Raw genomic sequence first — 16,998 nt, forward strand, 5'->3', positions numbered from 1 at the left:
GTTTTTCTGGTGCAGTGTTAAATGTAAATTAATAAAGAATGGTTATTGCTTTTTCTTAGTATATTCATTGCTGGCTGAACTCCAATGCATATGGGATTAATTTTCCCTGGAAATTACTTACTTTGCTATTCAACTTACTGTCTGTAGTGAGGTGAGTTAAAGTATGCTTCAGTGCTTTGCCAGCCCTGTTAAACAGTGAATTGGGGAACACTAGCATGTGCAGGAGAACTTTCTGTAAGTTTTGGGACCTCAGTAGATCTGTTTCCTTGAGTTTTCAGATCACTTAAAGAAACTGCATATACTTTCTTAAGGCAGCCTTAAGCAGTGTGTTTTTGTTAATGTCAGTTGATGTAGGAAAAAGGGTGTGAACACTAAAAAAACCCAATAGACTGGACAGTTAAAACCCTGCACAACAGGAGCATTTAATGAGTGGTATGAATGAACTGGTGAACATACAGAGGATTTGATACAAACTAAATAGGCTTTATTTTAATACTAGCAATTTTGTCTGGATTTTATTTGGGATGTAAAATCATAAGATCTTTATGCTAATTAAAAGAAGTGTCTGACAACTAGGAAGAAATTGGCCAGGGCATGCAGACTTTTCCTCTTTCTTCCCTATAAAACAGTGTACTTTTAGAAGTAGCTTGTAGTAAAAAGCAGGAAAAAAAAAAATTGTGGTGGAGGGTAGATATGTCATGAGCAGTTTCCTGTGAGGATGGCTGGGTGTTTACTGGGCACAGACGATCCCCAGGATGAAAGATGTGTGAGTTGGTGCTGTATGTGAGTAGGGGGTTTGAGTATGCACATACAAACACGTTATTAACCAGCCAAAGGTGACTGAGCCATTGCAAGACAAAGATGTGCAGCTGATGTAACAAGCTGGGTACTAATCCCAGGAAAAAAATATTTGTGTTGAGATAGTAGTATGTTGCTAAACAGTGTACACTCCAAAGTCTGCAGAGATAACCCCCATAGGTTGCACGGTGCCCCGTGCTACAGATTTTTGTCAACAGCAGTGCCCGCAATTCAACACTTTGTCTCTGACAAAGATACCCTGTGAACAGCCCCGCGGAGGGCTGTGGTTGTTAAACGAATTGGAGCCGATTTGGGGATTAAGCCATGCTTTCCTGTTGTCATTACCAAAGCAACAGATCCCTGTTCTCCTTTGTCTGAAGCTAAGCAAGCAAAAGTCACATGTGGCAACTCTACCTGGTCCATTTACTTTGTGACTTACTCTGACAAAGGACCTAATTGAGGGGAGTTCAGCTGAAAACATTTACTAATGGGGTTGTCAACGCAAGGCTCTGGAGTCACGCAGGAAATGGCTCACTTGAGCTGCTCAAGTCCCTGTCCCAGTGGTGGGGATGGATATACTTCTCTGCTTTGCCAGCCCCCTTGCCCAGACACTGGTAGGGGAATAGTAGCACATGCAGGAGAGGAGCTCTGTGTCTGGGGCTCGGGGCCCCAGCAGTCTTGTTTGCTGGAGCCATGTGTTTTCAGATCACTTTGTAACCAAAATCTGGAATAAAACTCCTTAACACCAATGTGAAGTTAAGAAGCAGGCACTTTGTTTATTGCAGTGCTGGGGACATGGGGGATTGCGCCTCCAAAGGCGTGTCCAACTTAGTGTCAAAATCCATTGGTTTTTTTATAGACTTTTTCTGTCAAATCATTGTTAAAGAAGCTTATTACATAAAAATGCATACTATGCTTGCTCTTAAATTTAACCTTTGTAATGATTGGTCCTTTGATTATATAAACTTATCAATATTCTTACTTAGAATTGACCAATGATTGTTTTTATTTGGCTCTACTGATTGGAATCCTCGATACTCAAATCGAGATGGGAAGGGTAAGGGCGTTTCCAAGCAGCAAACTGGTGTCCCATGACTGTTTCCTTAATTTCTTAAAACAAAACATAGGAAAACCAGTAACTTCCTGGTGAGGTTTCTATGGTTAGCTATTTCAAACTTAACAGTATTAAGGTTCCTGTGGTCATACATAACAGTTCCTAAAGCTTCTATGGCTTCATTTCAAACTTAACAATCCTATACATTATGCTTCACAATTCTACTTCTTAATCAAACCTAACTCTTCTATGTGATCAAATTTTGATTTCTCTATCAGAGTATTTGCAACAACTTCCAGAATGTTTTCAGGCTCACCTGAAGCAGCATGCTTTTACTGAAGTGTCATTTACTGTAGCTTAGACTGGACAGGTAAAGACTTGATATTCCTAACTTTTTTTAATCTCATTTAATGTATATGGTACTTCATACAAAGTCATAGGGTCTAGTATATCTTAACAGGTTAAAAAAGTTATTAAATAAATCTAGGGTAAGGAGAAAAATCATTAAAGCTAATCTTTGGAAGCTGTTGAGTATCTTCTCAACTAATACTATATTTTAATAGCATCGCTGCTTGTGAGCAAGTACTCTTCTGTTACATACTCTGTACAGCTACCAGGGTTTTTTTGTCCTTCGTGCATCTATGCACCTTCTTTTGTCATGTTTCACCTGAGAGTTCTTTAAAAACCCACAAAACCTGAAACTTAGTCACTGTTTCTACAGTAGAAGACTCTTTTTTAGAAAAGTTTTATCCCCCCTATCCACACATCCTTTTTTAGCTTCTGTTCTGTGTCTGAATTCTTGTTTAGAGTGTAATCCTACTGGCATTTGACTTCACTGCAACAGTGCAAGATTTACCCAGCTGAAGTTGGTTTGTATGTTACTGAGATGATGGTGAATATATTTACACCATGAGGGGAGGGGTGAGAGTTTTTACTTCTCTGTGTTAGTCTTTTCCCAACTGCTCTATATGCTAGTCAGCATATTTTAAAGGAGCAGGATGAACATTCCTCAGCTCCTTGTTTCAGGCTAAAATGTGGTTTATTCATGGAGTTACCTAGAGTGCAAAAATGGGCTGAAGAATTGGAAGCTGTTGCTAGGAATCAGCAACAATTTAGAACTGTAGTAGCTTTCATTGTCTTGATTTCTTTATTTTGTAAAAAGAGAACAGGAATAATAGTGCAGTGAAAAACTGTGGTTGCTTAATATCTTAAGGTCCCTTAAGTACTCTGTAATTAAGATGAAGAGCGTTTTAAACAAAGAGACAGTATGCTTTATTGAAACAATGTCGTGACAAATTTTTCTTATTTTGGGATTTCCTAGTATATGCAGGTTTTCATTTCTTCCCTCATTATGAGTAATTAGACAGGTGATGCTTTTATTGGCAGGCTATTTTTCAAATACTTGAACTATTCTGTCTATTCTATAGTGACTCATAGTTAGTCTGTCAGCAGGTAAAAGCTTTGCTATTCCAGTAGAGGTAACAGTTTGACAAATGATGGTTCTGCAGTGTTACTGTCTCTGTATTCTAATGCTATCATATCACTTAAGTTGTGTGGCTGTGCTTTTCAGAGCAACCCTCCTCTGCCTCTCCTTGCCTCCCACCCAAAAGACCCCAAAGCAATGGCAGTAACATCCCCTACTGAGGAAGTATCTCATGCAGTCACAGGGGAAGTGAACACAATGTCAGCTGTCAAATCTTATGACAGCTATGCTATTCTTGTAGGAAAGGAATTTAAAAGAGAACTCAGTCATGGGACAATCAATCTGTTGCTTATTTGTGTCAACAGCAACCCCTATAATACAGTAGTAAACTGACAGAAAGTTTTTCTAACAGTCCAAATATTTCTGGCCCTGTGCCTGATCTCAGGGACCCTAATAACAGTAATAACTGCAAATAGTCATTTCTGTCTGTAGTGCTGCAGCTCTGAGGGCCTGGAGTAGTCCATGGACTTCACCAGAAATGTCCCTTTTCACTGTGAATGCATCCAAAAGCTGCTGGAGTGAACAGTGCTTCCATCTAGCAAGCTCTGCTCTTTTGTCTTTCTCTCCTTTAAAAAAAAAAAAAAAAAATCTCCTGGAGTCTTGTGATAAAGCTGTTTGTTCTTACGCTTATGCCTGATTATTTTTTTTCCTCCCATGTTAGGCACATTACAAAATAAACCCCTGCTGATGTGAAAAATCATATAAACAGAATCCTAGTGGGGTTTTCTCCAGAGCTGTCCTTCGCAGTAGCCATTCCCTCTGTGCTGAGCACAGAGAGACTCTAGGAGAAGCATGCAACTGATTTGAATTCCTTTGGTTCAAGGGGTTGTAAGGTCACAGAGAGAAGTGGTTAAAAACTCTGAAGCCCCATAGAGACTTGGGGCTGGGGAGTGTGTGTGTCCTGCCCTCTTTTTTTTTTTTAATTGTTTAATCGTCCTACTTGTGTCTTAGTGGTACTGATGGGAACACCAACTTAAGCTGTGTAATGCTGAAAACGCTCTCATTCTTCTAATTAGCTCATAAACCTGGTCTCTTAAGTGGTAGCACTATCTGGTAGTTAAAAAGAAAAGTCAAAGAGTAAACAAAGATGCCTTTTTCTATTTTCTGTTTAACTTTTCATCAGGCTAGAATATGCAGGACTAATTTCCTGGGGGGGGGGGGGGGGGGCCTCGATTTTTTAAGGCTATTCTGTGGCTTTGTTTAATGGCCATTGGGAGCGCAGCCATTTTCTGGTCCCTGATGAGGAATGCTGCTCGGGAGGAGACCTGGTGGGCAATTGCTGAGGTGTAGGGGTGACAGTCTGCAGGTACTTGGGAGGGGGAAACACGGTGGGCATGGGTATTGTAGAGAAATGTCTTTGCTCCTGAAGGGAAGACCTGCACGTAAAGTCTTCAGGAAAGCCTGAGACTTCCCAGGCTCATATTTTGAAGAGACGTGAGTGACACTGGTTTCTCTGTCAATTGTAAACACATCACAGCTACAGATCACTGCTGTCCAAAGCCAGCAAGAGTGTTTTTGTTCTTGAATCACTTCAGTTTCATCATTTAATCACTTCAGTTACCAAAAATTATAATTGTCAGGTAACACAAAATATTCAGGATTTTCTCTCTGACTGCAGCTAAGGGTATTTGCTGGCCAAAGTTCCCACCACCACGGGAGAGGTGGTGTTTGTATCAAGGCTGACAATTTATGAAAGGAGTTCTGGAAGGGACAAAAAAGGTGGGAGTGGTGGGGAGATAGGTCACCTAAACTTTTTGTCTCAAGAGTTAGTTTTGTTTGCCTTTGAGGCTGAGTGGGGTGATAAGAGCAGACAAGCAAAAAAAGGGGCATTCAGAGAACTGTATACAGGTTTACCTGGGGTTTCTCTGTGGTGTACTAATGAACTCCACCCCTGAATACCGTTCGTTCTTTGCTTTGCTGTTCCTGTTCCCATCCCCTCCTCTGCCCTCTTCTTTCAGTTTATGCTTTCCCTCCCTTCCTTTACATAATCTTCTTGTAGCCTTTCTGTTTCTTTTTGTCTTCTCCCCTCCCCAGTATGGAAAGGATATCACCCCTGCTACTGTTTTTATTTTCTTGTGACTTTCCCCATAGTCTTTATCTGTTTTGTTTGTTGCAAGTTCTTGAAGGTCTTCTGTTTGTCCACCCAACACCTAGCATGGTGAAGCCTTGCTCGTTGGTCTTTAAATGCTCCTGTAATAAATACAACATACAGTAGGAGTTTTGTCTGTTTCTCGTCTGTATTCAGCAATGAGAGTTTGCTGCTGTAACTTTGCTAGTCAAAATCATGGTCCAGCACACTTAATGCTTCTCCCTTAAAAATTTTTATTCACCTTTTGAATGTGAACACTGTCTCTCTGAATAGGTGCTATAAAGTTAAAAAAAACCCAACAAAACAAGAAACCACCACAACCAAAAAAACCCAAGAAGTGAGAAGGAAGATACAGGGGAAGAAAAGCGTGCAGTTGTTTTCTTGAGGCTTGATTTCAATTAAAAAACAAAACTGACACAATATACCTGTTCAAGTAGGCCTTATTTAAAGAACTGAGGCTAGGTAGTATATTTTCCCCTTGTACCATACTTGTTCTGGTTTAAATGCTCTTTCATTGCCTTGCTCCCTGCTGATTTTATTAGTTATGTAGTGAATGGCATACTCTTGCAACTTTCTGTTTGCTGTTTAGTGACTTGCAGAGGAAGACTGGAGCTGCCACTGCCAACAGTTACAGATGGCTGGAAAAAGAAACATGCATTCTGAATTTAATATAAGTAGTTTCAGACTTTCTTTCCTCGCTCGCTCTGATTTTTGATAATAAAATCATCATCACTGTCTCTATTTTTGTAGTTTTGCCAATTTGAGAATTCACCCTCATGGATTAGTGTTGGTGGATCTGCAGAATTACAATGATCATACAAAAGGAAGAGAGGAAGCCGATCAGGTACGAGTGCTTGCCTTACTAGACTTATCAAACTGCATCAGGAGCCCCTTTTCTTCAGGTCTATCAAAGTATATCTTGGTAAAAGATTTTTAAATATTAAAGTTATTTCAAACCTGAATGCTTACAGATGAGGAATAGTAACACATATTGTGGTTGCATACACATGTGAGTGCATGCGCACGCACTCTTTTTTGCATGTCTTGGGCCTCGTGTTCTTTGCTTTAGAAGTTGTAAAGACATAGCAGCCTTGGTAGGGCTCAGGTCTCTTCAGGTACCCAGGGCAGTGAGTGAGAAGTGATGCTCAACCTGCAACCTGGTGTATTAGTCTGTGACTTTTTTTCCTTCTCTAATCTGAGAGATGGGGAGCCTCTATACTCAAACTTCTTCCCCAGGAAGAAAAATAATTTCATCTTCCCTGATGTGAAGGCTCTAGAAATTGGATATTGCAGGGGAATAGGCCACTGCTTTGGCAGGAATGAAACCTTACAGGGTTCTTGTCTTCTCTCCTTGGCTGTGCCTGGAGGGTCTCACTGTGTTATCCTGGAGGACAGCTAAATGCAGTGGTGACAGCTGCTACAATATGTATGTTCTTGCTAGTAATGAGGCTTGAGGCAACCAGCTAGTTAGTTATTCATAAGCTTCTAATGTTACATTTCAAAGCCTTTCAGTGCAGGTGCTAGTCTTTATTGCCTTCCAAGTAGCCTAATTTAACAGATTTTACATTAAGCGATCACCTATAAATTCCACCTCTTGCTTTTTTTCCAGCTTCTAAACAAAGTAGAAGAAAGAATGAAAGAATTGTTTCATGGTAATATAAAAAGGGTGAAGCGGTAAGTTCGTACATCTACTTCTGTATGTGGCTTGTCTGTATATTTGCTAAAGATAATGAGGAAATAATGTTTTGCTGTACTGCAATGAATAGCCTGGAGTATGAATTTGTGTGTGTGTTTTCCTCCAATGTTTTAAAATGGTTTTATTGCAGAATTGAAGATGCTGTGAGGTTTGTCCTTTTGTTAAGCTTCATCTTCAGTATTGTTACTTTGGGCAAGGATTATTTATTTAATTTGCTGCTATGGTTGCATGAAATGGTGGGAGAAAATGCAAGCAGGAAGCAAGAGCAGACTGCTCTGGAAGGGCTGCGGAACCCAGGGTGGTGGTGGGTAGGGCAGCCCAGGGTGTGAACCGTACCCTCTGGACCACATCCCACAGCTTGCGGACAAGGCGAGCAGGGCTGGTGAAGGTGACCAGGGTCAGCCCCAGCCCTGTGACTGCCGGGCTGGGCTGTAGTACTGAGGCAGCTCCGAGACCAAGCTGGGTGTCAAGGATTGGTGAAAGAATTGGGCAGAGCTGCAGGGTAGCTTGGGCAGGGACAAGGGGTGAGGGCTGGAGCTGAAATGAAGCCTATGGAGGAGGCCCTGCCCCAACAAGGTTTCCTGCAGCTCTTTCTCTCACAGCTCTGCCCCTGCTGCATTTTACGGTGCTGGCCTTGGGCATATGTGGCAAAAACCCCTGGGGGAACCTGTGCGCTTAGGGCCCTGGCAAGAAGATAGAAATATTTTTTAGCAAACTTTTTTAACATAACTGATGAGTGAAGGAGGGAGGCTTTGCAAACCTTCTGTCGCTTTGATTTACTTAAATACAAGGTCATATTTTAAATTGTAGGGATGCTAATTGGCTTGTTGCATGCTGCTGAAACAGCATTCATGCAGGAGTTCCCCAGGCATCTGGAAGGACACAGCTCATGTTAGTGTCTTCCTGGTGACTCTGTGGCAGTGCCTGGCATCTCAAAGCCAGGGAGCACTTGCTGCAGGCATGCACTTGCTGGAGGGTGCAGCGAGTGCTTTAAAGGACATAGTCAGAAGAGGAAATGGTTTAAGAAAAGTAAAAAGCAGCGTAAAATCAACAAGATTCAGTAAGGCCAAGGAGCAAACTACAAAATGGGAAAACAGCTAAGCAGTACTGTAGCAGGAAGTAATCTGAAGGCTATACGAGACCACAAGTAAAGTGGTAGTGATTTGAAAAGTGATGTTATACCTTGAATATTGTTTTTGCTTAACAGCTGTATGTAAAACAGAGCAGTTATCTTGCTTTACTTTGTCCTGGTAAAGCCTCATGTGGTGCACAGTGTGCAAATGTAGATAATCTTGTGCCTATGTATATAGGGAGAAGCTCACTCTTTGAAGATATTTTAATATTGAAATATTATATTGGGAGTTTGTGGAATCTCTGTGATAGGAACTTGTTAAAAATGGGTCAGGGAAAAGTGTGCCTGAAGTGATCTAGATTAATTTGGTTATGTTGGTATAGGAAGATAAGCTTCTTGGAACAGTGGATCTGGCATGAATCTCGTCACACACCCCTCAACTTTTTTTTATTTTTTCTTTTTTTAATTTGCTTTGCATCCTTCTGATATTAGCTTCACACATGCAGCTCCACTAGAATTAATGCTGCTGGAAAAGCTGTTCTTGCCTTTTTGTTGTCTTGATGTATTGAGCAGATGCTCTTGCTCTCACCGGTTGCTGCCATCTTGTGGCTCACTGAGGGTAGAAAATATTTCTGAAATGTTTATTGAGAATTGCTAGTGAATTTAGAAGCAGCTTCTCTGTGTCTAGTCTACTGCTACGCTCTCCTGGAAAAAACTTAACTCTTCGAAGTGTGTGGGAAATCTGATGAACTCTGTGCCTGCACACTTTGCTTAAAATGGTATGCAATCATTTTGATCATTCACTGCCATTTCAAATATAGTTTGTCTTTACAGATGAAATACAGATTTGAACCAAGATACTTTTCTATGGAATTAAAAAAAACCAAAACAACAACAGAACCAAAACAACCTATGCAGATGCTTGAACCACTTTTAAAAAGTAATGCAAGCTGTCAGCTGATATCAAGGATTGTGCTTGTACACTGCAGGGTGATGTGGCTCAGTTTGAAACACTATAATAGTTCACTTTTTGTGTTTATGTATGTATTTAAAAATGTCTTGGTACAGCTTTAGAAGGGTAAGATACACTAATCTCAAAGAAATAGCATTCTTAGCTGAGCTGAAGGTGGGAAGAGATTTTGTTATGTTTTTTGTCTGCTTTCTGCTTTTGTATTTTATCCGTTTCTAGTCATGAGCCTATTCTGCAGAGGCTGGTATGTTACGTAAATCCCTCTCTTAAGGTAGAGAGATTCACAAGCACATTGTAGAAGTTAAACATAAAGAACCATCATTTATATTTCATCTGTGCCTTAGCAAGTTATGTGTATTTAACATATGGCTGATAAGTTTCTTACGTCTGAATGTTAAATCTTGCAAGTTTTTCTTAGATCCCTCTTGTAAATATTTATTATGGTGGGTCCACAGGATGTTTAGAGGGGATTTTAAAAAAAAATACTTCTCAAATGTTTTGTAATCTTTTTTTCTTATTATTTCTTTCTAGATTGCCAGCCATTTTGAGAGGAGGTGTCATTGATAGATACTGGCCCACAGCTGATGGACGCCTGGTGGAGTATGACATAGATGAAGTTGTTTATGATGAAGACTCACCTTTTCAGAATATTAAAATTCTGCATTCAAAACAGTTTGGGAATATTCTTATTCTCAGTGGGGATGTTAGTAAGTATCTCATTTGAAGATCTTTTGTGTGAAATTGTAGGAAGTATTGTTTTCTATCTTGCTATGGCACAGTTTTAATAGATTACTAAGGGTCATGGTTCTGATGCTGGAAGCTACATATATGCATGTACACATATATCTGTTACTGTATATAAAGTATTTTAATCAGAAAGGCTGACCAGTGTAAAATCTAGAGTACAAAAAAAGATTTCTTCTTTTCCCAAAGTTGTCATCTTTGCTGTGGAAAGGAGCATAGAAAGGAGAATAGAAGTCAAGAGTGTTGTCTAGCAGAGCTTACTCTACTCCTTTCTTTCATGTGAACTTTTACCTGTTTGTTGCAAGCCCAATGTCTTGAGGGCTTCTCTTTGATAGTAAAACAAGCTACTCTGTCAGTCTTCAAAATGCAGTAGAAGTCTAGAGACATATGAAGGAAGTAGGAGCTGGTGGGTGTGTGTGGGGATAATCCTGCTGCTCCCTTGATTCTCTAAGGGAGTTGCCTGCCTGGTGAGATACAGCACAGCTGTATCTTAAACCATTTAGCTGCTTTGTTGGTGAACATCTTTTGACTTTTGTCTTCTTCAAAATGCTCAGTTGAACTCTAAGTTCATCAGAAGAGTGACCCAACCTTTATGGGAGGGTCTTTATATGTGGCACTCTGTGCCTGCTGATCTTTGTATTTTTCAAAGTGAACTTGAGAGAAGATGATCACTGTTCTTCGAAGTGGGATGAGAATGCTGTTTGCTAGAAAATCTAGGCATCGGGGAGTATGCTTTGTAAAATCTCTCAGTACTTATGTTGAAAAGTACTGGCTGAGGTAAACAAGGGATATTGCTGTCTGGGGATAGAATACCTAATTTCAGTCTAATGGCAGAGTAATTAAGAAATTTGACTATAGCTTTTTGAAATCACCAGAAATACCTCTAACCATTCAGTTAGCTTTCTGCAACTGTCAGGGGGACTTCTGTGCAGATGGCAGCTGAAAAGCGTTGCTATTTAATTCATTAGCAAGGTCTTCTCTAATTCAGTTAGAATTGTATTTGAAATCACTAAATTAGGGTATTCCATACTTCTAACCAGAAATCTTCATCAGTTTCATATGGAGGTGAGGTTTTGTTTGAACATTGTCACAATGTGCCTCATAGAAAGGGAAGTATGCCATTACTTATTTACCTTCCATGAGACTTTAAAATACTGCTTTGTGTCATTTTGTTATTGTGCACTTATAAGCGAAGTGCTGATTGCTAGGTAGAATGATAGGATATGCCATGATGTGCTGCTGCACAAAGCTGTGCCCTTGTAGCTCAGATCTGTTATTACAGCTTAGGAATGTTCTTTCCTGCTTTGAAGCTAATGGTGAGCAATTCAGCAGAAGGCATGCTTCAGGGTCCTTCAGCAGTCGGGTGTTAACAGTCATACTTATAGTTCTGTGCAGGGATCCACTGGGGTGCATCTAGGTTGCTCCTCTTAGTTGGGATCCAGAGTGTGTTAGCAAAAATCTCCTGACTTGTCTCTTGCAGCACTAGTCTGAGGTAAAAATCCACTGAAGTATCGAGAGTACACATCAAGTCCTAAGTACTGACAGTTTTGCTCTACAACTTCGCTTCTCTTGGCACGCAGTGCTTCCTAATGCTGAGGTAGCAATTGCTGGGTTTGCATTGAGAACTAGACAAATCCTGTGTGGGGTTCTGAGGAGGATCTCATTAGCTTTGGTAAATCACTAGCCTCCTGTTACCTGGACTGTCTGAGAGCTAGGTTGTTTCTGTAGATGCTCTTGCTTTGGTCTGTATTATATCACCTTTGGATAAATGCCAAATTAATACCAATTAATAAGAAGAATTAAAGATGTAATGTTTCTGTCCAACTCTTTCTCTTCCTTACATTCAGATCTGGCAGAGAGTGACCTGGCATATACTCAAGCCATAATGGGCAGTGGAAAGGAAGACTACACTGGGAAAGAAGTGCTAATCCTGGGAGGTGGTGATGGAGGTATACTATATGAAATAGTCAAACTGAAGCCAAAGATGGTTACTATGGTAGAGATATCCTTTGACAAATGACTGATCATTCATTTCAACATTTTTCAGCCTGTGTTTTCTGCTGATGTCTTAGCATTGAGCGTAATTAACTGTCAGATTCTGACTTGCATGAGGAGATAGGGTCTGAAATGAAATTTCTTTTAGTCCTCTTAAAGAGACCCAGTGACTACATATTTGTGCATCACTATGTAGCACATACTTTTGAGTTCCCAATCCATACTATAACTCTTGAGTAGCAATTTACATAGAACTGGAAAGGAACACTTCTGTCATCAAACTGATACCTTCTCTGATAACAGAAGACAGGTCTGTCAAGTCTGTAGTTTGGGCTGAGTTCTGCTGTCTTGGGTTCTTTTTTTTTTTAGCTTGCTTTAATAAAACAAAAAATCCCTAGAAGCAAAAATGTTTAATCAATAAGAATGTCGGGACTTAGTGAATTGCATTGGTGGCAGAATGACCAACTCTTGGCCTGTTTTAAAAATACTGATTCAAATCAAGTTTTCAACATTCTGTAGTTCGGATAGTTTGTAATGTAAACCACTGTTAGCCATATGAAATATTGATCATCCTAGGTTTTGGGATCCCCTTGTTAAAAACTAAAAACAGTTGTTTTAAAAATGTAGGTTGAAGTCTTAACCTAGTTTAGCTTTATGGGGTTTTAAAATACACCTTCCTATTGTTCGCATTTCAAGCTTTCGTAGTAACGGTAACCTAAGGTACCAGAAATACTGGTTTAAACCAAAAATAAACACTTCCTAAAGCTCTAACTGAATCTGAAGGCAAATGGCTATTGCAATATGTATGCAGAGATACATGTCTTACTATTCTTTTGTGAATGTCACCTTTTTGAGAATTTCTTTCTGAAGAAATAGAAACTGTTACCTGTATTATTTCTGGAATGTAGAATGCCTTAACCAGCTTCAAACATTGACCAAATGGTGATCGACGGGTGTAAAAAATACATGCGTAAAACCTGCGGAGATGTCTTAGACAATCTGAAAGGAGAGTGCTATCAGGTAACTTTTTTTGTTTTTCTTTGATTAGAAGTAATATTTCAAATACAAGTATACCCAGCCTGGTAGACTGCAATAGCAAAGGTTTGGGGAAAAGTCTTCTGATTTTTCTTAATTTTGGGAAGGATCTTTCCTTTTTTATGACACTTCTAAATTTTAATAGCTGGCAGTGGGATTTGTGTTGGAAGTATATATTGGTGTCAAAATATTTTAACTCTCCCTCTTCAAGCTCTTCTAAAAATAATTATATAGCTTTTAAGGAATGTGAAATAGGAGAATGTTTATTGCTGTAGCCTACAAATAAAGAGGAAATAGCAGTAAGGATGCAGTGTTAAACATCATTCCTTAAATTGATGAAAAGATAGAAGAAATGTGTATTTCAGTTGTCCTGTACTGTTGAGAATATCTGAATTTGTAATACACATTTTAAAATTCTTTTTAATTTGCAGGCAAAAACTCTTACACTGCTAGGATATTAAAAATTAAAAAAAATATTAAAATAAATTCATGCGTCCCTACAGTTAAGGTCTTTGTGCTGCATCTGACAGAGCTTGCAGACTAGCCCAGGTGTAATCTGACATCTTCACTGGAAACCTTTTCTTTGTTTTCATTACTGCTCCTTAAGGCTCTCACAGATACTATTTTACAGGTGTGAGCTAAAAAAAGCATGCAAAAAAATTAACAGAAGTCACATGCTATGTTGCATGAGTCAGTGGCCCTTCATACTTTACTCATACATTACTTTACTCATATGTTGGTGGACTGCTAACTGTTGTTACCACTTGGTAGGTAGAACAGTGGTTACGCAGCAATCAGTGACAGCTAGGAAATTCAGTCCTGTAGTCCCTTCATTTGTTACAATTCCCACAACTGTTCCTCCTTCTTACAAGATGTAAAAAGTTGAAAAAGGAGCCTAAAATTAAGTGTATATTTAATTTTGTACTTTTTGCCTTCTCTTAATTGCTGTGAATCTGCTTTTGTTCCTCTTACCTGGTCAGTTTTAGCGTATTTAGAGGACTATTTCATTCTTACAGGTTCTGATTGAAGACTGTATTCCTGTACTGAAGAGGTATGCCAAAGAAGGAAGGATGTTTGATTATGTAATTAATGATCTGACGGCTGTTCCAATCTCCACATCTCCAGAAGAAGGTTAATCTTAAAATTTATTTTCCTAAACTTCTGAGGATTGATCCTAAACTTCTGCCCCTCTGCTGCATGGTAGTTGGCAATTTGCAACAAAAATACTTTTTGATTCTTGCCTTTTTAATAGCAAATCTGAGAGGCAAAGAATGATAGTAACACATCTGTTCTTTTAGAATTTTTCTTATATGTTAGAAAAAATTAGTCAGTGCCTAGGGCTCTTTTTAAACTGTGCTCTTATTCCAGAATAATATCAACTCACATAATTTATGAGAAAGTATTTGGGGAGTTCACATGCCAGTAAATTTTTCCCCACTCTATAATGTCTTGGAAAAGTCTGGAAAATTACTGTGAAGAAAAACAGATACTTCCACCATCATTGCCATTGTGTATGGGTTGTGTGGTTTTTAGCTTGTTGGTTTGTTGTTGTGGGGTTTTTTTAAAGGTGTAGGATAGCTACTTCTTAAACAGTAGATATGTTGCAAGTCTTGAATATGTAACAGTGAACAAGCCAGTAATGTACTGTTCTGTTTTTAAATCATACTCTACATGCAGATTCCACATGGGAATTTCTGCGATTGATTCTTGACCTCTCAATGAAAGTCCTGAAACAAGATGGAAAATACTTCACACAGGTATGATATCTGGATGTAAAACAGTATTGCTGTATATGTATTGCGATCTGCATTTTTCAGGTAAAAAAGGGGACTAAACTAAACCAACCAACTAAAAATCTACTAACAAGCTGGTTTTCTCCTTTTAATGACTCACTTAGGGATTTTTGCATGGAATTTGGGCTTTGCTAACTGACTTGTGTTTTTTCATTATTTCAGCTGAATTTGTAGCGATTGTGTCTTTGGAATTAAAAGCATAATTTCAAGAATCAGCTAGGTGTACTACAGAATATTTTAGGTGTAAGCAATTCTTGGAAAAGCAGAACAGATGTACTTCATAAGCACATACATGGTTTTTTAAGCTAGTGTCTCCAGTTGTAGAGTGTAAGACATAAAAATTTATCATCCATAAAGGTGTAAGAATTTTACATGGGTGCAATGGGATGAGAAAATTAGTCATTTGGGAGTAAATACTCTCTTTTGCTTGCTATCCACTCCTAGTGCAAGTCACTGGTTTGGCTTTTTCAAAACGGGTTTTTAACACTTGAATGTTTGTTACAATGCTTGGTATTTTGTGAAGTATTTTATACAGTCATAAATAAGATTTTGTCCTTGTGTATGAAGTTTTTACTGGAACTCTATTTAAAAATAAATAATTTAAGATTTGTATACATGCTACAGTATAGCCACCTTGTGGATAATATAATTGTGTTATAGCTTTCATCCTGAATTCGGAATGCCACAAAGCTGCATGCAATTGTACAAAAACATGACAAGACCCAGCAGATGGTTTAGTGAAGTATAAGTCTCTGAAGTTGTGTTTCTTTTGTCATGCCCATACTTTTAACTAGTCTTCTGATGTGTGGGGCATTTAAGTACAGCATTTTGGAATAACCTTGTTAAGCTCTGAAATAACCTAGCTAAAATTATGCGTTTGAACTCTGTTCCTATCAGCACAGGGTTTTGGACGTGTGTAAAGGAACTGGTTTACTGTAAAATTGGACAGGTTTATAAAGAAATGCAAAACTCACAGAATGAGGTTTTTGGCAACTTTAATGTGCTGCTTCATTTTAAAATGCTGTGGTTGTGCGGGTAAGATAAATTATCTTGTGGTTGAAATGTAAGATATGACTGATATGGCTGCATCACACAATCTCAATGGCTTTTCTATTTTGTTAATAGTAGAAATACTTATGACTGATATTGAAAGGACACTACATCTTTTGGACAGAGCAAGCATTTGTGTTGCAGTTGTCATTCTTGTCAGCTAGTCTCCCTGTGTATGTTACTTTATTGGAATGTATGTAAATATGTCTGTCGACAAGTATCTGTCAGACTTTGCAGAAAGTCTCTGGGAAGAAGCTTGTGCTGAAAGCTGGAGTGATGGCTGTGCTGCGGCCAGGGTACAGGGAGGTGGTTTTGTGTCAGCTGAAACCGATAGAGGTTGAGCCTGGTACAGCCCTGCTGCCTGCCCTGTCCTCATGGGACGAGGAGAGAACTTGGCTCTCCAGCATCTCTGCTTGCACAGGAAGGAAGGACAGCAGGACTGAACTGGCCCTGGTGGGTTTAAGCCGTTGTGAAACTGCAATATCAGTTTCACAGTTCACAAGCAACAAGGTGGGACATGGCACGATGGGGCAGAAACAAAATTAAAATTGAAGTGGCTTGAATTTGGCCTTGTCGTTAACTGGTAGCCAGTGAAAGGGCTGGAGTAGAGGAGCAATGTACTCTGGCAACTTCGTCTTCCTGAGCATGTTGGAAAAAAGCTGTTTGCCCCAATATTAACTTTCCTATCAGAGCTTTTGATATATCTACTGATACACTACCTGACCCATTTGATGGTCCTCGTTGCCTCTTCTCAGTTGGGCCTGATTTAAAGCAAACAAACAAAAAAAACCCCTCAGAAAACTCAGCAGTCTGATCACAGGAAGAACAGACTTTTAGGGGTTCTTTAAATAAAATCAGCTGCCTATAACTTTCTTTTAAATTAGGTTTTGAATTAAACTAATTGAAGCTGGATATCCAAAGGATTGAGTTAGACTACGGACAGAAGTTCAAATGTGACCACTACAAACTTTGGTAGCTGAGCTTAGTCACATGCTGGGAACTCATAAATGGTTTTGAATGCTCTGATGTGCTAGCTGTTAAATGCCAGGGCTTTTTAGCTCTGTGTATTAATGTTGGAAATTTAAGTTACTTTTGTTCCAGCTGTCTACTTCCAGGATGCTTACCTTAGGTAGCAGGCTGTGCTTTACCTGCTGAAGGAATCACATACCTTTTAAGGCGGTTTTGTTTTTAAAATCCAGGATTTTTGTGTGCCCTCCAC

At 39.2% G+C, this 16,998-nt stretch overlaps 1 protein-coding gene across 1 annotated transcript in view; it reads left to right on the top strand.

The window, feature by feature from the left end:
* Nucleotides 1-16,998, top strand: part of SMS (spermine synthase) — a 36,967-nt gene that overhangs the window by 7,370 nt on the left and 12,599 nt on the right. The window contains exons 3-9 of the mRNA XM_010571274.1: nt 6,175-6,268; nt 7,034-7,098; nt 9,694-9,869; nt 11,754-11,908; nt 12,832-12,921; nt 13,953-14,067; nt 14,614-14,693. Of these exons, the coding sequence (XP_010569576.1) occupies nt 6,175-6,268; nt 7,034-7,098; nt 9,694-9,869; nt 11,754-11,908; nt 12,832-12,921; nt 13,953-14,067; nt 14,614-14,693 (775 nt within the window). The remainder of the gene's footprint in view (nt 1-6,174; nt 6,269-7,033; nt 7,099-9,693; nt 9,870-11,753; nt 11,909-12,831; nt 12,922-13,952; nt 14,068-14,613; nt 14,694-16,998) is intronic.

Source organism: Haliaeetus leucocephalus, unplaced genomic scaffold, assembly GCF_000737465.1.
Source record: "Haliaeetus leucocephalus isolate CR32 unplaced genomic scaffold, Haliaeetus_leucocephalus-4.0 Scaffold317, whole genome shotgun sequence".
Taxonomy (NCBI): Eukaryota; Metazoa; Chordata; class Aves; order Accipitriformes; family Accipitridae; genus Haliaeetus; species Haliaeetus leucocephalus.